Genomic DNA, 22454 nt, shown 5'->3' on the forward strand with positions numbered 1-22454 from the left:
ATACTCATTCAATTTTCATCAGTACCTGCCAATGTATATTCAAGGATACTATCTAAATTGCCGCTAACCTGGCAATGTATTTTCAGAGATACTACTTTTCAAACTGATCCTATCTGTTTGTTTATAAACAAATCCTGAATATTATTTTATACGATGGTTTGTTGCAGGCCTAATTATCTAGAATTATAGTTTACCAATTCATATAATAGTTCAAAACATTTAAAAAATGAATTTACTTTCCGAATGACACAAAGTAACACCTTCTTTGAAAGCCATTTTGAGCACGCTTACATAAAACGCTCTCTCATTGGTGGAAATCTCTGTGTATGACATTCAAATTAATTTATTGGTTAGGCGAATGCTTTATGGAGAGGGTACGTTTAAAATCTCGCGGCAACTTTACGTATATATAGAGAAATTAATTTGAATAAATAACGTATCCTGGAGTACACACCGCCAAGTTAAGGGTTAATACCATAACCTAAATCTTACTTTTTATTCTTATAATTTTGTTGGGCTATGGCCTTAACAATTATCCAGCAACCAGGACTAATGTAATTGGCCAATATAATTAAAAGTGCTAAAACTGTTGCTCAGCTATGAAACCAGGTGTCGCTTTTCCGAACTTGCTCGGTCGTAAGAGAAAAGAGTTTCGTGTTGGAGATAATAATTATTTTATTGAAAACTTATCTATCTAATTTTTTAAGAAGCAGTTTAGCTATTAGCTAATTCTGTATAGAAATTATTAATGGTGACCGAATAATAATTACGTACTATAATATCTTACATACTCTAAGGAAATACATTGTAATAAAATCATATATGAATATCTACCAAAGTTCAATGTACTTCTTATCAATAAGTGACGTATGACTTGAAGGTAATACTATGCTATTTACCCTTAGAGCCATCTCCGAGTCTCTCAGATGTTGAGCTTCACGTCAATAAAAACTCACTTCAGGAGAATTCTTTGAATTCTTTGCTTCTAGGTATTTTCTCGTGCAGTTCGGATCCAATTTTCCCTATTCGAGGTGTTTCTACACGCGATATTAGGCGATATAACTTTAGACGGAATTATTCCGATTGAACGAATTTTTAAATATTTTTTGACGGGAAATGTGATCAACTGAAAACGACGAATATACATATTTGTTTACTTATTATAATAGTTTATAGTATATTAAGTATGGAGGACGGTAAGGGTTTTATACCAATCGAAGACAATTGTTTGGAGGAGGAGCGGAGGCACGACTCCAATTATTGTCTGAGATCGGTTACCCTTAACGTTCGATATGCTTATAACGTTTTTTGCACGATTGATACCATTATAAATTATAAAATTAAACATTTTCGTCATATTGACTAGTTTCATTCATTTTATCACAATAGATCCTTTGGTTGTTAGGTATTAACTAGGGTGCATAACAACAATGGAGAATTGAGTTTTTATTTAGTTGTCAATAATTTTAATTACAATTTTGATTATTATAAATTAAAATATGAGCGAAAGTGAATTTGAAGAAATTGAATGGGCTTGGGAGAAGGGTGTTCCGCAAGTATTCCCGAAAAATCCAAAATCCGTTATCAAAATACCTACCAAAGTTTTAAAAAATGGTGCGAAGGCAAGAATTTAAGAATTCAGTTGAAAGCTTCTGGAAGCCTCTGGGCAGAATATTCAATGATTAAATCCACCGTTTTTCTTTATGATGGCATTGATATTTCCAAGTTTTCAACTTTGATCGCGTATTTGAAGAGCAAAAATGTTGGCTATAGGCCTAAGAAAGCGAGCATTATTACACGGGAGCAATTTGAAAAATTTCTGATGGAAGCACCGGATGAAGAATTTCTAGTTCACAAGGTAATATAAGCTAGTTTAGGTAAAAGAAATATTCTAATGAAGATTTTTTCATAATTTGTAGGTCGCAATGATATTGGGAATATCTGGTGCCTGTAGAAGAGAAGAATTATATAATATTACTATGAATGACATCCAACAAACCGATGGTTTAAGGATTTTAAAAGTACCCAATACAAAAACGAACATCCAGCGTAATTTTACAGTCGTTAATAAACCAGACGATAAAATTCCAAATTTAGAAATTCTGCAAAAGTATATAAAACTTCGTCAATTAAAAGTAAAATCAAATCATTTGTTCTTAAGATACGCCAAAGGAAAATGTTGTGCTCAAGTAATAGGGAAAGGGACAATCGGGGGCTGGCCTTCTCAAATTGCCAAATTCTTAAATTTGCCTAATCTCGAGAACTATTTATACTGGCCATTCGTTCAGGAGAACATCAGCAACGCTTTTGGCTAATAAAGGTGTTGATGTCCTCGGATTAAAGCGTCATGGAGGTTGGCGTTCATCGACAGTGGCAGAAAGCTATGTAGAAGATTCTCTTCAAAATAAAATAGATTTTGCCGAAAAAATATTGTGCAATACTAGTAATACTACTTTTAAGACCCCAGAGAAAAGTCATGTTTCTAAGTCCATCAAAAATCAATGACTTCCGACAAAACCTAGAAGATGCTCTTTCTTTAGACCAAGTAGATAATGACCCTGAGAGCACTTGGATCTATCTCAAAGATAAGGTAATCGAGGCTGCAAAAGACTGTGAGGCAGCGGTTTCCACTGGCCGTAAGCCATGGATACCCGATAATACGTGGACTGTGATTCAACGCAGAAAAGCACATAAAACTAGATACGGAACAAACGATGAATACAGAGCGTTATCGAGAGAAATCAGAAAACAGTGCCGCAAAGATAAAGCTGATTACATCTCTCAAATATGCAGAGAGATAGAGGGACATGGCTGTCGAAATGAACCGAGTGACTTATTCCAGAAGATCAAACTCCTTACCAGAGAGTTTAAACCTCAAACGTGGTCTGTAATAGATAAGGAAGGCAATTTAAAGACCGATACTGATGAAATATTGGAAACATGGCGAAACTACTGTGGCGAGCTATATAAAAATAACGAGGTATCAGCAGAAAATCAGTGGCCTTCTGACTGCCCTAGAGAACCTACTGTCTTACTCGCTGAAGTCAAAGATGCAATTAAATCACTAAAGGGAAATAAATCCCCAGGCATTGATTCAATACCATGTGAAATACTACAGTTACTAGGTGACAAAAGATTACATATCATCCGTTCTATCTGTGTCGCTGTTTGGAATTCAGGAAAATGGCCATCTGATTGGTGTACCTCAATTTATATCCCACTATACAAAAAAGGAACTACTACCAGATGTGAAAACTACCGCACACTGTCACTAATAACACATGCTAGTAAAATCTTGTTGCATATCATCAAAAACAGATTAAAAACCTATCTATATTACCAAATACCTCAGGAACAAGCGGGGTTTGTAAAGGGTAAAGGTACAAGGGAACAAATCCTGAACCTGAGACAACTCATTGAAAAGTCTAGAGAATTTCAAGTACCTATGATTATATGCTTCGTTGACTACCAAAAGGCATTTGATTGTGTAAGCTGGATAAATCTGTGGTCAATTTTAATAGAAATGGGAGCACCAATGCACCTGGTGACACTTATTAAAAATCTATACCAGTCTAATATAGCGACAGTACGACTAGATCAGAAGTTCTCAAACCAATTCAAGACCGAGAGAGGTGTTAGACAAGGATGCGTGTTGTCACCTGACTTATTTAACATTTATGGTGAACATGTCATGAGGATGGTTTTAGAAGGATGGGCCGGTGGAGTAACAGTAGCTGGTAAGAAAATCTCCAATTTAAGATTTGCTGATGACACTACACTTATAGCAGCAAATGAGCAAGAAATGTTTGATCTTCTGCGAAGAGTTGAGTACGAAAGCAATAGAGTTGGTCTGAAAATCAATAAAGCTAAGACAAAAATAATGGTGGTCGACAGATTTGAGACTATTCAACTGACTAACATATTACAGGAATACCAGATAGTAAACACCTATGTCTATCTCGGGTCTAGTATAACTAACGATGGTAACTGTGAAGCAGAAGTTCGGAGACGTATTGGTATGGCAAAAAATGCGATGAGTCGCCTAACTAAAGTTTGGAAAGACAGATCTATCTCTCAAAATATCAAGATGAGACTGGTGAATGCCCTTGTATTCTCAATATTTCTATACGGAGCAGAGACTTGGACTCTTCGCGCATGCGAGCGCCAAAAAATTGATGCCTTTGAGATGTGGTGCTGGAGAAGAATGCTGCGCATACCTTGGACAGCTCATAGGACAAACGTTTCCATTCTAAACCAACTCAATATTAAAAAAAGGCTGTCCACAATATGTCTGCAACGAATTCGGCAATTCTTTGGTCACGTAGTTCGCAGATGTGACGACAGTTTGGAGAGATTAATTGTTTCTGGAAACGTTCCGGGGAGAAGATCAAGAGGACGATCACCAACTAGATGGTCTGACCAAATAAAGCATTCAGCTGGAAACTCATTCTGCGCAGCTCTTAGAGCAGCTGAAGATAGAGACCAATGGAGAAACATTGTTAGGAATATTGGAAGAAATCACGATCCTCAGTAATGGGGAAACGACAGGAGAGAGAGAGTAATACTACTAATGTATGCGATTCTGCAGGAGTTTCTGTTAGAAGTGAAACCACAGCCCAAACAAGTGGGATTTCATTAAATAATTTAACAAATTGTACCATAAGTTTCAATATTAATAAATAATTCGTTAGTTTTCTTTATTCTTTCAAAAAATAAATTAAAATTAAGAGATTTTTTAACTCGACGGTAAGTGAATTACTTACCGTCGAGTTGGAGTACTTACCGTCGAGTTGGATTACTTACCGTCGAGTTGCTAGTAAATGTGACCTAGTGACGTAAAATCTGTCACGGTAAACAGTCAAAAATTATCAATGGTGCAAAAAGACAATTTTTTGCACGATTGATCATTTTTCCGAGAGTATACGGTAAAAATAAATAAAATAAGGTATACTTACAGATAAGCCCCATTATAGTTGCAAAAAATTAAATACATATCTAAAGTACATCTAAATTACGTACAGTTGTATATAGTATTGTTCATTTCTTGGTACAAAACTCAAAGCTAAAAAATGTCTGTTTTGTCTGATAAAAATCGGAGCTGGTTTGCCGGACTTCTAGTTTGATAGAATTGATCCAAAAGATGGCATAACCCAGACATCCAAAGTAAAAGTTATCCTTCTAAACCAAATTGTTCTAAATGGTCCACATAATGTTCAGAAAAAAGTCACACCATTTTGAGCGTCGGGTTTGGGGGGGGAGAGGGGGAAGAAATCGGTAAATTCGTAGTTTTTTAAGTTTTTCGTCAATATTTCAAAAACTGTGCGGTTTAGCATGAATAACCCTGTATACAAAAATATTCTACATTAAATTTGAAATAAAAAAGATCCTATGCATAATGAACGGTTGCAAAGTTTCGGAGGTAGTATAGTATAATTGGTCCAAAAAAAGGGCTAACCCAGACATCCAAAATAAAAGTTTTCCTCCTACACCAAATTGTTCTATATGGTCCACATATGGTTCAGCAAAAGTTACACCATTTTGAGCGTCCGGTTTGGGGGGAGAAGGGGGAGAAATCGGTAAATTCGTAGTTTTTTAAAGTTTTTCGTCAATATTTCTAAAATTATACTTTAACGTAAACAATGTTCTATACAAAATGTTATACATAAAATTTAAAACAAAAAAGGTCCTATACATAATTGTTATAAAATCAACGGTTCCAGAGTTACGGAGGGTGAAAATTTGAGGTTTTCGATACTTTTTATATTTCTTGGGAAATTAATGATAATTTTGGGTGGTGACGTTGACGTTTCTTCGAGGGCTTATCACTAACATACCATCGTCCACTGAAATAGCAAATTCGATTTATAAAACACAATCCTGTTAAAGAAAATCAGTAGGGAATTGCCCGAAAATATAAAAAGTATCGAAAACCTCCACATTTCACCCTCCGTAACTCTGGAACTGTTGATTTTATAACAATTATGTGTCAGACCTTTTTTGTTTTAAATTTTATGTAGAACATTTTTGCATGGAACATTGTTTACGCTAAAGCATAGTTTTAGGAATATTGACGAAAAACCTAAAAATACTACTAATTTACCGATTTCCCCCCCATCTGCCCCCAAACCGGACGCTCAAAATGGTGTAACTTTTTACGGAACAATATGTGGACCATATAGAACAATTTGGTGTTGTAGGAAATCTTTTACTTTGGATTTTTAGTTTAGGTCTTTTTTTGGACCAATTATACTATACTACCTCAATAATTTTGAAACCGTTCATTTTAGAAGGATTATGCATAGGGCCTTTTTTATTTAAAATTTAATGTAGATCATTTTTATATAAAAGGTTGTTTATGCTAAATCGTAAAGTTTTAAAAATATTTACGAAAAAACTACGAATTTACCGATTTCTCCCCCCTCCCCCCCCCCCCAAACCCGACGCTCAAAATGGTGTGACTTTTTTCTGAACATTATGTGGACCATATAGAATAATTTGGCGTTGGAGGATAACTTTCACTTTGGATGTCTGGGTTTGGGTCTAGTTATACCATACTATTCCGGGTTATCGGAGGCAGACTTATCGGGGTTCCACTGTATTTTTAATTTTTTTTCCTTTCCGAGCAAACACAATAACTTTCTAAGAAAAAAATTATTATATTTTATCTAATAAAGTATTTGTCTATTACAAAAAAATACCATTTATTAAATCAAAGGTTTTTTGCAAAAGTTACCAATTTTTTGCAAATATCTCAGTTTGACTTATACAGTAAATACAAAGTTTTGCATCTAGCGGACTCATTTATCATCGTATTTCTATAATTATTATTTATGTTGATCATAAGTACATGATGAATTGAATGATCACAACAAAAAGATGGATTGAATGATTTTGTCACTTTGTATGTTTATGTAACATAATTCTCAATTATGTTTCCTTTGTTGTAGGTGCATTCTTAATACCATATTCCTTAATGTTAGTGTTTGGAGCTGTTCCATTATTTTATATGGAACTTATACTTGGTCAGTTTTATAGACAAGGACCTGTCAGTTTATGGCGAATATGTCCTTTATTTAAAGGTAAGTAATATTTAATATTTAATTCTACGATCTTCTAAAAACTAGGAAAGTCGTGTAAATTAAAAATTAATTTTACTTTTATTTAACTTTAGTAGAAATCTGAATGTTTTTAATTTCCAGGTGTTGGATTTTGCGCTGTTTTGGTGTCATTTTATGTATCGTTTTATTACAATGTGATACTTGGTAAGTTTTTAACAAACTAACAGTATTTGTGTACTAAAACTAAAAAAAATGCAAAAAACAAATATTTTTATAATTTTACTACAGTAAATCGGCCGCGGTCCCGATTAATCCGACTTATCGAAAATCCGGCTTAGATGGTAAAAATTAATTAAACAAGTTATACTTACAGATAAACTCCATTATAATAGCAAAAACATGAAAAAATACATACAGTGCGCTGGAATAAGTGTTACCCCCCCTTATTAACTTATTTATTTTTAGCACATAAGCAAAACGCTCGGACAGGTCGATTTTTAAAATAATCACAGTATATTATAGCATCAATGTTTCAAACTTTACACAATCCCTCTTCAGGTGACAGGCATAACTTTGATTTTTTTTTATATAGGAAAGTACATTATGTGACACCTTATTTAAAAGCTTTTTAAATACAGATTTCAAGAATGTATCATTCTACCGCATACTTTTAAGCCATACGGACGTGTCTAGTAGTAATCGTATTTGGTTTAATAGCTTGTTAATTAGTTCTAGTTTTTTCTTTTTGTTTTGGTGATCGTTTAAAAATAAATACATAAATTGTGTGTTTTTAAATAAATAGACCCCGTAATGGGGGATAAAAATCTAAAGACGTCCTCTTTGACGAAAGAAATTGATATGGACGTGTCTAGTGGAAATAGTGTATTGGAAACTAGTGGTGAAACAACTCAGGAAAAAGATGATTTGCAGTCCAAGGAAAAGGAGATAAAGCAATTTAATTTGCAGTCAGATAAGTACAATTTAAATAATATCTGGGTATATATTGAAAGAATTGGTGATTTAAGTAATTTATCAAGATTACACCCCATGGTTTTAGGGGATTTATTATTTAAAAAGTTAAAATTTACTCACATACAGCAAATACGCAGTATTGGGAAGAATAGGATAAAAGTTTTATTAAATTCTCGTTTAGATGCTAACAACTTAGTAAATAATAAGTCTCTAAAAGAACATAATTTGCGAGCTTATATACCAAATCACTTGTTAGAAGTGAAAGGGTTGGTAAGAGACGTGGATACGACGTTTGATGTTAATTATCTTTTAGAGAATATTGAATGCACGTCAAAAGTTTTAAATATATACAGAACAAAACGTAGGATTCAAAAAGAAAGTACAATAGAATATGTAGATAAGAAAACTGTAGTCATTACTTTTGAGGGAAATATTCTACCCAGTTTCGTTGCTTTCAATCGTGTTTATTTTCCTGTTGAGCATTTTGTTGGTAGGGTTGTTCAATGTTACCGGTGCCTCAAATTTGGGCACGTCTCTAAGCAGTGTAAAAGCTCACAGGAATCCTGTATACAGTGTGGTGAAATAAAAAATCCAGATTATAAATGTGAGAAAAGTATGTTTTGCATTCACTGTAAAAATAGTAACCATGTAACAATATCTAAAAACTGCCCTTTTTATGAAAAGCAGAAGAAAATCAAGACCATTATGATAGATCAAAAACTACCTTTTTAGAAGCAAAATTATATTGCGAAAATTCATTCTCCGGCCAAATCAGTCACAATCCTTTTTCTGTTCTTTCAAGTTATGATAAAGAATTTCCCACACTCCCTGTAAATAACAATAATGTTTCTTTAAATCGGCCTAATATAAGTATGAAACAAACCCAATTTTCAACACACCGTCAAACTATTTCTAGTAGTGAAAACCTTCCTACAGCAAAGAAAAGAAAAGCCAACACCCCTCCTATGCAATCACCAGCACATCAACCACTTTTTCCATTCACATTTGGACCTTCACAACCCTTACCTCCTAACCCATACAAACCAAACTATGGAAAAACTGACAACAAAAATGAATTAGCTAAATGTGTGTCATCTTTTATAATCAATCTTTTAAGTAACATTCGTACATTGGAAGACATAAAAACAATAGACGATAAAACAATAATTTCAGGTTTAGAACAAGTATTGGATAAAGTAGATAATAGTAAATTTTAATGTCTCTTAAAAATACTTTTAAAATAAGTCAATGGAATGCTAGATCTGCGGTTGCCAATAAAGGTAGCTTAATGAATTATTTAAACAAAGAAAAAATAGATATTCTTCTCTTAAGTGAAACATGGTTTAAAAGAAATTTGCAGTATCGATTTAATGGTTACAATCTTATCAGAAATGATCGCCAAGATGGTTTTGGCGGTGTGGGTATATTAATTCATAATTCAATTTCTTTTAGTGAATTCAACTTAAATTGTAATTTTAATAAGGATATTCAAGTTTGTGGTACAAAGATTAAATATGAAAAAAGTGAATTAAGCATATTATCTATATACAGATCACCTAAAAGTAAGAGCACAATAGATGATTGGAAAAATATTTTTTCGGAAGTCAGTAAACCAGCAATTATAGGTGGAGACTTCAACGCACATCATGCAATCTGGAGATCGACTTTTAATGACGCAGTTGGAAAACAACTCATAACAGTTGCAGGTGACTTGGATTATATAGTAATGAATAATGGTCAACCAACTATTTTTACCCGACCTGACCAAAATACTTCAGCCATTGATGTAACTTTTGTTTCGCCTGAACTAACTAGTAAAATAAACTGGTCCGTCTATCCTGACACTTTATAAAAATTGCCAGAATAAAAATGAGGAGATTAATCCCGCGAGCAAGTGGAACGTAAAAAAGGCCAACTGGTATTTATATACATCTTGTGTAGAACAATTTTTTGATAAGCGATACCAAATGGAAAATATATCAGAAAAATACAATTTCTTAATAGATGGGATCAACCAGGCAGCAGAAATTTCAATTCCACGATACAAACCTTTTAAAAACAAAATTCGAACCCCTCCCCCCTGGTGGAATAGAGATTGTGACAAAATCATCAGTGAGAGACAAGAATCACTTTCAAATTATAAACACAATTCGAATTTTGAGAACTATTTGAAATGCCAAGAGACCATAGCAAACGGTAAGAAAAAACTGAAAGCAATCGCAAAACAAAGTTGGAAAAATTTTGTCTCCACCCTTAACAAAAATACTCCATCATCATCCTTATAGAATCAAGCCAGGAAAATAAACAGAAAACCAATATCGAATACAAAATGCTTTGACAGTACATTAGAGGAAGAATTATTTGACCAGATAGCACCACCATCTGTTAAACCACGAGAAATTATAATACCTACTACAAAAAATAATGAAAAGGAATTTTTACTAGAACCATTTAAAATTGCTGAGTTAGAATATGCATTCAAAGCAGATGCAACACAAGCCCAGGACTAGACAATATTAAATATCCTATGATTCAGTTTCTTCCTAAAATTGCTAAACTCTTTTTATTAGATATATTTAACGACATAATTATTAATAATTCAGTTATTTATGAATTTAAAGAAGTAATTATTATTCCTATTCTCAAACCAGGTAAAAATTCCAACTTAGCAGATTCGTACAGACCCATTTCCCTTATGTCTTGTTTACTAAAAACATTAGAACGAATGATCAAACATAGACTAGAATGGTGGTTAGATAGGAATAACTTACTTCCAGAATTTCAATTTGGATACAAAAAAGGATGTGGTTCTATAGACGCTATTGCTACATTAGTAACAGACATTCAGGATACATTTACCAATAATACATATCTACCTACAATATGTTAAGATATAGAAGGTGCATATAATAGTGTGTGTCTTGACATCCTAATGGAAAGAATGATTAGAAATTTTCACATACCAGCTGCATTAGCGAAAACCATACTCAACTTTTACACTTGCAGAAAAATTTATCTGAGATCTAATAATAATAGACTGATAGGTCCTCGATATAATAACCTAGGACTTCCACAGGGGTCAGTTTTAAGCCCTCTATTATTTAATCTGTATACAGCTGACTTGCACAATATTTCAATGGTAAATAACAGCTTTAATATAATACAATATGCTGATGATTTTCTGATATACTCATCTTCCAAATCATACGAAAAGTGCATACAAATTTTAGAAAAAATGGACGACTTCTCTAATAGCTGGTTCAAAGAAAATGGATTTGAAATAGCACCGAGCAAATCCAGTATATGTATTTTCACGAGACATAATCTCCCAAAAATAGACAAAATAACCGTAAGCAGTCGTGAGTATAATTTCTGTGCCTCAATTAAATATTTAGGGATGATTCTTGACCGTAAATTAACTTGGAAGCTACACATCGAATTCATGTTAAACAGATGCAACAAGGGATTAAATTTCCTTAAAGCAATTTCTAAAACTTGGTGGGGAGCCGATGTAGAAACGGCATTGCTTTTTTATCGATCGTACATAAAATCAATCATCGATTATGGATGTGTTTTGTATGGTTCAGCAGCTAAGTATATCTTGGGAAAAATAGATGTGTTTCAAAATACAATATTACGTATTTGCCTGGGTACTATGAAGTCAACTCCAACCAATTCGTTATATGTTGAATCTCTCGAATTTCCATTGAGATATAGAAGACAATATCTTAGTCAAAAATTTCTGATTAATATTTGTCATAGAAACCCCTCTCTCTATTCCAATATTAGCAAACTTAATAATGCAGATTTAATAAATAAATATTGGATCCACAAGAACTCCCCTCCACTTTGTGAGGCTTTTAGGAATCTCTCATATTCTGATTACACCAACTCACATACATATAACAGCTCAAACTTTGAAGATTTTGATGCTTTTTTTCAAACTATTACGGTAATTAAACCAAGGTACCATGTAAATACTGCAATCAGCTTCAATATTTTAAGAAATTTATTAGAAAACTGGCCAGAATCAACAGTTATTTACACAGATGCATCAAAGTCTTCTTTTGGCACTGGATGCGCTTTTTATATCCCCTCAAAAAGTATAGAAAACATGTTTACACTGGATCATAATTTTTCAATTTTTACTGCTGAAGCCATAGCAATTTATGAAGCATTAAAGTATTTTAAGAGTTCCAATGACAGCTCCGCAACAATTTCGTCTGATTCTTTGTCGGTTCTTTTATCCATTGAGACTATGTTTTTACCCAGTAAAAACACAAATATTTACATTCTTCTAATTAAAAAAATTATTTTTGAATTACACCATGAGCAAAGAACAGTTAGATTTTTGTGGATTAAAGCTCACATAGGGCTCGAGTATAATGAGCATGTAGATATATTAGCTAAGAAAGCCATTGCTTCTGGTGTGAAAACAGATTATAAGCTCTGCATTCCAGATTTATTTATAAAAATCAAGAATGATCTAAAGAAACAGTGGAAACAAGAATATTATGAATATAGTCAACACTCCAAGTCACAACATGCACTGATACAACCCACAATCCCGAGTGAATTTTGGTTTAAAAATTACTCTGTCCCACGTAGATACATTACATCTATTATCAGAATGAGATCTGGACACGCGTGTTATCCAGCCCATCTAGCAAAACTTAGAATTTTAAGTTCCAATTTATGTGAAGATTTTCAAAAAGAAGCAGATTTAAACCATATTTTCTTTGAATGTACAAAATATATACAACAAACTGATGACTTAATAAAAAATTTAATCAAACATAAAATCCTTCCTCCCTATAACATTTGCTACCTTTTGTCATTAAATAATAAAACCGTATATGACTATTTAACAGAATTCATTTCAAAAAGTAACCTTCACTTGTGAGCACAGTTAAACTAGTAACCTTTGTTTCACCCCATTTGTTTAAAACCTTCTTTCCGTGACCCAGTCTAGTTTGTGTATTAATTTAATGTCTTGATGGGTCCCTAGACGAGAAGCGAGTAACCATGTTATTCCTTACTGATAATCAAATAGGTATAGTGATAATTACTTTCTTTTCTTTGCTTTAGGAAGAACTTAAAAAAGTTGTGACTGGCTGAATGGCAAAAGCCTATGCCAAAAAAAAAATGTATAATACGTTAATCCTTTTTGAGAGCGTAGGCGTAAAATTTTGGTGGAATTCTTTTTAAACGCATTTATTTTTTTCGAATCCTGAGAAAACTAATCAGTATTTTTAAAAAAGCTAAACGCAGAATGAAAGATTACATTTTTACCGAGGACAGAAAGTCCCTTAGAATAAACAAAAAGTTTCTTTTGAATGATATATTTGAAATTAAAAATCAGACTAAATTTTCTCTTTATTTTAACCCTTGGGACTTATTAAAATAAACATTATAGAAGTTCTTAGGGACTTTCAACCATTGATAATACTGTAATATTTAATTCTGCGTTTTAATTTTTTAAAAATACAGTAAAACCTTGATATAACGGACTAATTGGGGGGAAGGGATGTCCGTTATAGCCGAAACTCCGTTGTATAAAAATAGGTTTAAAATAAATAAAAAAACGTTTATTTTAAGTTTTGTACACACTTTTGAAATTTGCTTTTTTTTATAATTAGAAATGTGTCCGCATTATGCTACAATAAAAATTTTATTGAAATTCTTTGGGGACGTTTTGGGAAATACAGGGACTTTTTTTCATATTGGGCGGGATTTTTTTTTCCGTTATATCCGAAGTCCGTTAAATAGAGGTCCGTTATATCGAGGTTTTACTGTACTTATTAGTTTTCTCATGATTCGAAAAAAATGAATGCATTTAAAAATAATTCGACCGAAATTTTCCTCCTACGCACTCAAAAAGGATTAAAGTAATATATATTTCTGTAATCAGCATTTCAAATGCTTTTGAATGAGGTGTCACATGATGTATTTTCCTATTTAAAAAAATCAAGTTATGCCCATCACCTGAAGAGGCATCGCGTAAAGTACGAAACATTGATGCTCTAATATACTATAAATATTTTAAAAATCGACCTGTCCGAGCGTTTTGCTTATATGCTAAAAATAAATAAGTTAATAAGGGGAGTAACACTTACTCCAGCGCACTGTATACGCACAGTAAATCTAAATTACGTACAGTTGTATAGAGTATTGTTTATTTTTTGGTAAAAAACTCAGTCAAGGTGAAAAAATGTTTGTTTTGTCTGATGAAAATCGGTCAGGGTTAGCCGGACTTCCGGGTTATCGGAGGCCGACTTATCGGGGTTCCACTGTATTAGATTTTAACAATTTAGGTTGATTTATCTTAGGACGGAACGGCTATCTTGAGGGCCACGTTGAAAAATCTTGTGATATGAAAGGAATTGGCTAGTTTATAGTACAAAGGAACTGAGCGACACACCCCCGTCCTAACATAAAGCCGACTTTAGTCTGTTTAGAATCAGTAAAGAAAAATAAAATAATTTATAATATATTTTACTTCTTGATTTTTCTATTTTTGATGTTAAGGATTTATAGTATTATTCCGAAATTGTAGACACTAAGTTCACGCCCTGCGGCAGTTTACCTCCTACTACTAAAGCGGCTTAACAATAGCCAACTATAATTAAAATGTGTAAATTCTACTTCAAAAGTGTTTTAATAATCCAAATTAGAGTTGGTATTGTTGTTCTCTTATTTTTCATTTTATGTGACGGGAAAACACTCATCCTTCGCAATTTACGGCATCCGACTTATCGAGTCTACACGCTCCGTTAGCAAAGCGCCGCTAACATTATATTATTTGATATTTTCAGATAAACATATATTTTTATTATAAGTTCTTTATATTATGTGATATGAATATACATGATTCTGAACTAAACAAAATATTATGCATACATACCTAGATATTATACAGATAAAACACAATGTAACTTACAGTATTAATGTTATAAATGTAAATATAATAATAAAAAAAAGAAATAATGAAAAATATTCACTCGATTAGTACGCAAGTCAATGAGAGCAAGAATAGGATATTACCTGGGAATAGCCTCTAATTATCTCCTAATTCAAAGTCTACCTTATGCCGATGTGTGCTTTTATCTTGGGGGGTTCCCACCCCTTCTTAGGGGTGGAACAGTTTTTGGTTAAAATACCCACGGAATTCGCTAGATAACATAATTCTAAGCAAAAACTGCATAATATATTTTTTTTTAAACTCAATATTTTTGAGTTATTCGTGGTTGAAAAATGGCCATTTTCATTGAAACATAACACCTTTTCAATTCGGTTTTTTGCGAATACCTTAAAAACTAAGCATCTAACTAAATAAACTATATGGTAGGTGAAAAGAGTTTGTTTTTTTGGTACATGTTCAAATTGGTGTATTCAACTTAAAATAACAGAGCAACGGTTGGTTTGAGGTATATAATGCTACAACTATCTTTTGTAGTGCTTGAAACGATCTATAAAATGAGCAATACTGAAGGTCCATTACATTTAAACTAAGCGAAATATGCTGCAAATAAAATTGATAAGTAATGTATTTTAAGAAAAAATGAGAAGTAATCTTAACCGCCATCCACCATAATGTAAATTCATCGTTTTCCTTTCACAATAACTTTTACTGTAGTGTTATTTATAGGTTTAAAATGTTGGACGGGTTTACAATAAATGGTTTTTGAAAAAAATAAGATCAAATTATAGAGCTCATTTTTAAATTTTCTTAAAAATCTTCCTTTTTCTCCATGTAACTTGGAAGTAATAAAAAATACAGTAAGTTTTTATCTAAAAAAACCCTACATTTCCGTGTGTTTTTTTGTATCTCTTATCATTTTCGAGTTACATGGAGAAAAAGGAAGATTTTTAAGAAAATTTAAAAATGCGCTATATAATTTGATCTTATTTTTTTTTTCAAAAACCGATCATTTTGAACCAGTTCAACTTTTTGAACATAGAAGCAGCACTATATCAAAAAATATTGTAGAAAGAGAACGATATATGCAGATTCTGATGGATGAGGAGTTAAATATAGCTCTCATTTCTGCGTAAAATACATTAGTCATCAATTTTTTTGCAGCATATCTCGCTTAGTTTGAATGTAATCGACATTTAATATTGCTCATTTTAAAGTTATTTTCAAGTACTAGAAAAATTATTAGTATTATTATAGACCTAAAATCGATTGTTTCTCTGTTATTTCAAGTTGAATACACCGCTTTGAGCATGCACTAAAAAAAAAAAACAAACTCTTCTCACCTACCACATCCCTTTTTGTATTATAAGTAGAAGATTGGCCAATTTTCAACCACGAAGAACTCAAAAAGTATTGAGTTCTCAAAAAATAATTATAGAACAATTTTTGCTTAGAATTAGGTTCTCTAGCCTCTTCCATGGCTATTTTAACCAAAAAATTTTTCACCTTATATAAGGGGTGGGAACCACCCCCAAGATAAAAGCGCACATCGGCATTGGGTAGACTTTGTTTCTTGAGCTATTCCCTACTTATTTTGAAAATATCAAGTAAATCTATATAGTAGGATGGAATTCGGAGCCAAATACCCTCATTGACTGCCCTATAGAAAGGTCATGAAATGTAAAAAACCGGGAATTTAAAATAATGTATTTTGGGTAATCCTTCCAAATATAAAATACAGTAAGCAACAAAATTAATGAATGGGACATTTTTTATGTCTCATATTTCCTAAATCTGTTGTCTGATTTAAGTGATCTTTTTTAATTTGTTATAGCCTTTTTATTTAGCAATATCTCTGTAATAATATTTTAGTAAAAGAAAGAAGCAAGAGAAAAGAACAAACTCCTAAAAGTTACACAAACATTTTACCGTGATTTATATTCCTCAAACAAAAACCCAGATAAGACTGCAAAGGAAAATCTTAAGAAAAAGATAATAAATGTCAACTTAGAAGTACTCCCTAATATAGAATCCTTCGAAATAAAACAAGCTATGGCACAACTAAAGAACAATAAGGCTCCGGGCCCAGATGGAATACTTGCCGAAATGTTAAAGGAGGGGAGTGAAATTATTCTCGAAGGATTGAAAAATCTTTTCAACGAATGCCTTTACAAAGGAGAAGTCCCAGATGATTGGAAAGAAAGCTTGACAATAATTCCCCTCAAAAAAGAAGACAGTGGAGATCTGAAGAACTATAGGCCAACTTCCATGTTGTCCCAAATGTACAAATTGTTTATGAGAGTAATAACTAATAGGCTATCGTCGAAGCTTGATAGCTATCAACCGGTAGAGCAGGCAGAATTCCGAAATGACTACAGTACAGCGGATCATCTTCTTACAGTCAGAACGCTAATAGAGAAAGCCAATGAATATCACTTGAACTTATACATTGGCTTCGTTGATTATGAAAAGGCATTCGACTCCATAGAACTTTGGGCAATAGAGAGAGCTATGAACAACTGCAGGATAGATTCTTGATACAGAATGCTCATACATACAATTTATAAGAAAGCTACAATGAAAATACAAATAGATGAGAAAGCCAAAGATATACCAATTAACAGAGGAGTTCGCCAGGGAGACGTTATTTCACCAAAGCTGTTCACACTGGGACTTAAAGACGTATTTAAAGACATTAACTGGGTAGATAAAGGAATAAATGTTAATGGAAGAAAACTGGGTCATTTGGGATATTCTGACGACATTGTAATATTCGCTACAAGTTTCGAAGAATTACAGACCATGATGACGCAACTATTTTAAGCTTCGGAAAAAGTAGGTCGTAAGATGAACTTGGAAAAAACAAAAGTAGTGACGAATACACCGAACATTATAAAAATAACGTTGAATGACATAGATTTAGAAACAGTAAGCGAATACACCTACCTGGGACAGATAATGAAAGTTAACAAAGAAAATCAAACTGCCGAAATTGCTAGAAGAATAAGGTTAGCGTGAGCAGGATTTGGAAAACTGAGTTGGATCTTGAAAAACACTAAAATAGAACAATATTTGAGGACCAGAGTTTACGATCAGCGTATCCTCCCTATACTTATCTATGGTTCATAGACGTGGACACCCACCAAGGCCAATATGGATAAAATAGTAAAGGAACAGAGAGCGATGGAAAGATCAATGCTCGGGGTAAGGCTCATAGACAAAAAAACAGATACATGGATTAGAAGCAAAACCAAAGTAAAAGACGCAGGAGAACATGTTGCCAAATTAAAATGGAGCTCAGGACACAATGCCCGACTGAAGGATAAAAGGTGGAATCACGAAATACAATAATGGAGACCGTGGTTAGGAAGAAGAAGTAGAGGAAGGCCACAAATTAGATGGGCCGATGACATAAAGAAATTTGGAGGACACAACTGGAAACAGGTGGCGCAAAATAGACAACCCTGGATTGAATTGGGGGAAGCATATGTCCAAAGTTGGATTACTGAAGGCTGAAGAAGAAGAAGAAGAATATTTTTGCTAAACTGGTAAATCGTATAAAGAAATCTTGTGATAAACAAAATTTGTAAACCCAATATGTGGTATATTGTAACTCATTGTAACTAATATTACTGTTAATAAGTAAATTCTTCACTATAGGAATGGTTGCATCTCTAGGTACATTCGTTAATTACTTACTTACTCGTTAATTACTTACTACAAGGTAATTACTTATATCAAAAAAAAACTAGGAAATGTCTCGGGGTTAATTTAAAACTGAAAATTTCTTTATTAGATCAGTGGAATTTTTGATATAATAAGTGGGTTATAAAGATATTTAAGAAATTGTTTCATTTCAGAAACTGTCAGTAACAGCTGATCAATGTAATATGGTAGCCATATTGTGAAATACTTACAATAATGTGATATTATTATATTTTATGGACTTTTTAACCCATGATCAGAGACTTAGCCATAAATCAGTTTTAATTGTAAGGTGTTGGTCAACAATTACCATTAAGAAGTTTATACCTGTAAGACGTAAGTTTTTTCTACCTTTGTATTTTTTATGAATAAGCCTCTTAGGAAGCTCTGATGATGGCATTTAGATATGCTGAAAGTACTTACATAGCTGATTTTTGATTAATGTTTTACATACTATCAGTTTTTTGGAAACATGCACCTGTTACCGTTTTTGACTATAAAAAGAAACATACAAAACCATTCATAAAAAACTAATTGTAACTACCTAAAATAAACTTTTAGAGATCTTTTTTGGCTATATCAGTTTAATGATAATGTGTTTTGGCCAACCAGAATGGGAAATACCTCAATTTCATATATAGATTATATTCATATTTTGGCAAAGTTTCCTATGTGAGGTCCTACATGTGTACGTGATGAGGATAACTACAGCTCAACAACAAAAATAGTTTTATATCCGTGCCATGACAATGGTGGTGAAGAACTAGGATAGGAAGACCCATTACAAACCGAGGAAATAATACCGTTAACATTATTTAGAGAAGTGTGTCTTTTCTATTATTTTTGTAGTGCCTATCTATTTCGGATGTTGGCACCTGCACTTTGCATATTTTGTCATCATCACTATCAGCCCCTCTCAATCCACTGCTGGACATAAGCCTTCCCTGTTTGTCTCCAAAGTGTTTTATCTTGTGCTTTTTGTATCCAGTTTTTTGTTGTCTTTCGTACAAGTCGTCTTGCCATCGTGTTGGTGGTCTTCCTCTGCTACGTTTATCGGCTCTTGGTCTCCATTCAACTAGTTTGCGAGTCCATCTTCCGTCCCTCATTCTGGAAAGTGTCCATCCCATTTACATTTACAGCTTCTTTTATTGACGTCTATGACTTTGGTCTTAGCTCTACGTTTTTCTTCGTTTTTAATCCTGTCTCGCAGTATGGCTCCTATCATTGATCGCTCCATTCCTCTTTGCGCTACTCTTAGTTTTTGTGCGTTTTTCTTTGTGGGCGATAATGTTTCTGCACCATAGGTCATCACCGGTAGCACGCATTGGTCGAAAACTTTTTTCTTCATATTAGTTGGAATGTCACTCTTAAAAACGTTCCTAAGAGCTCCGTATGCTGCCCATCCTTGTATTCTTCTTCTGGATACTCAGTTGTTTGATTGTTCTTACCTATCTTAATTTCGTGACCCAGATATACAGTGATAAGCGTGCTACTAACCGGCAAAATAGCGCAAAAGATGGAAAACATATTAAATTGTGAGATAAAAAAATAAAATTAGTAGAGTTGTTAAATTTAGAGATAGTAACATATAAATTGACATTATATTGATTGTTTCCCACCTTTGGACGTATCAGAGGAGTATGTCAATTAAAACTGTCACTGTGACAGTTGCATTTCTCAAATTCGTCCGAACACCTTCACTAGGTTCATCTCTTTTTATCTCACAACTTAATATGTTTTCCTTTTTTTGTTATTTTGCCGGTTATTAGTGCGCTCATCACTGTATATTTGTCTACCAGTTCTATTTGTTCATTTTGTATTTTAAGGTATTTACTTGGTACTAAGTTCGTCATATATTTTCTTTTTGTTATATTCATTTTTAAGCCTATTTTATGACAGGCTGTACTAAGTTCATCCAACGTTTTCTTTATTGGTCCCAAATCGTCTGCAATTAGGACTATATCGTCTTCGTAGCTTAGGTGGTGTAGCATCTCTCCGTCCACATTTATTCCTTTGTCGCCCAATTCGAGGGTTTTAATCATTATATAAATTATGTAAATTAAATTAAATTAGATAAAATTATGTAAAGTAAAACTCAACTAAAATAAACTACAAAAAATTAAATTAAAATAAACAAAATTAAGTAAATTTATATAAAAATTATTATACATATAACATTAAATAGAATTAAATAAAATTAGAAAAAATTAGATAAAATTAAATAAAATTAAATGGATTTAAATTAAATCGAATCGGATCGAATCGAATAGAATAGAAACAAATTGAATCGAATCGAGTCGAATATAATAAAATCTATAAGAAGTATTCACTTCTGTCGGCAATCCGCAAATGCTGCGTTCTTTTTTAGTAACTGCCTATAAATTTTTAAATTCACTTAACCAAACAAAGGATACGCTGTTCTATGCAGTGAAGTGAACGTCCAGACTGGGTGATATTATATTTCTCTCTGACTTGCGACTTCGATTACCTACTGTTCTTTTCTACTTGTTAGCGTTGTCATGTTTCGTGAAAACTAAATTATCATTTCTCAGAATTTAGTGTCTACAATTTAGATACCATACTATAGGCGACTGGCACACCCCTAATTTGAGGCTTAAAAATCGAAAAAGCGACCATGATAGGTGAATGCCAAATTTTCGTCACTCTTTATATTTTCGAGGTCGGTGAATCCGAATATCAAGTTTGTTTTTATCTAGAATTGGACGAACATGTTCAAAAATCAAATTTTATGTAAAAATGCGAAAAATCAATTTTGATGTTTTTCATATTTACCTCGCTGTATCTTTGGTCGCTGTAAATATTTCCTGTTGAAAATTTTATTGTGTAATCTTTCGAGAATTTCAATGTCAACGAGGTTTGTGCAAAATGTTTAAACAAATTAAAAGAGGAGTTGTCAATTTTTAAACATTTGGTCGTCAGATTTCGTTAGTTTCATGTTTACTTAAAAAATTTGAGTCACAAAATTTTTAGTTTATAATTTTAACTAACAAAGCAATAAAATGTAATTCACGAAGAAGTTTTTTGGAAAATATTAAGTCAAAATATACAGGGTGTTTCATTAATAATTGTCCATATAGTAACTGGAGAAACCTTAGCACAAAATACGAAGATTTAATTAAAACACTTAAATATAATGTGGTTCCTTACTGAGTTACAGGGTGTTTTATCTAAAAATTTAAAAATTATTTTTGCTCAGCATTTTAAAACTATACGACGTATTCTTTTGATACTTAGCAGAAAGTGCGACTACTAGACACCCTACTAAATACTGCTAAACAAACATATACATACAAACAATAAACAAAGCTACTACCAGAGGCGTACGACAGAAGATGGTGAATGGTTAACCCTTCTCAAATTCTACGCCACTGGAGGAGTTACTGTTTTAGTGCCATTTTTAGATTTTCCAATACTTTTTACGTAAATAATATACTCTTCATTGGTAACGATAAAGTCATCAGTTTTCGAGATATTTGAAGTTAAATATGAAACGGTACAGTTATTTTGATTAATTTATGATATGATCCATAATGATTAAAATTAAAAAAATTTGAACTTAGTACTTTAAAACTATTTGGCGTATCCTTATCATATTTAGCAGAAAGTGTAGATATTGTACACCCTACTAAATTAAGATAAATAAACGTTTCTAGCAACCACCAGAGGCGTACGACAGGGGATAGTGGCTGGTTGACCCTTCCCAAATTCTACGCCACTGACAAAATTGCTATTTTAGTGTAATTTTTTGATTTTTTATATAAATAATATACCCTTCATTC

The 22454-nt window shown here is 32.8% G+C and overlaps 1 protein-coding gene across 1 annotated transcript in view; it reads left to right on the forward strand.

Moving 5' to 3' along the window:
- Window positions 1-22454, forward strand: part of LOC126883732 (sodium-dependent dopamine transporter-like) — a 241325-nt gene that overhangs the window by 43946 nt on the left and 174925 nt on the right. The window contains exons 3-4 of the mRNA XM_050649395.1: window positions 6948-7079; window positions 7200-7262. Of these exons, the coding sequence (XP_050505352.1) occupies window positions 6948-7079; window positions 7200-7262 (195 nt within the window). The remainder of the gene's footprint in view (window positions 1-6947; window positions 7080-7199; window positions 7263-22454) is intronic.

Source organism: Diabrotica virgifera, chromosome 4 (genome assembly GCF_917563875.1).
Source record: "Diabrotica virgifera virgifera chromosome 4, PGI_DIABVI_V3a".
NCBI classification, from domain to species: Eukaryota; Metazoa; Arthropoda; class Insecta; order Coleoptera; family Chrysomelidae; genus Diabrotica; species Diabrotica virgifera.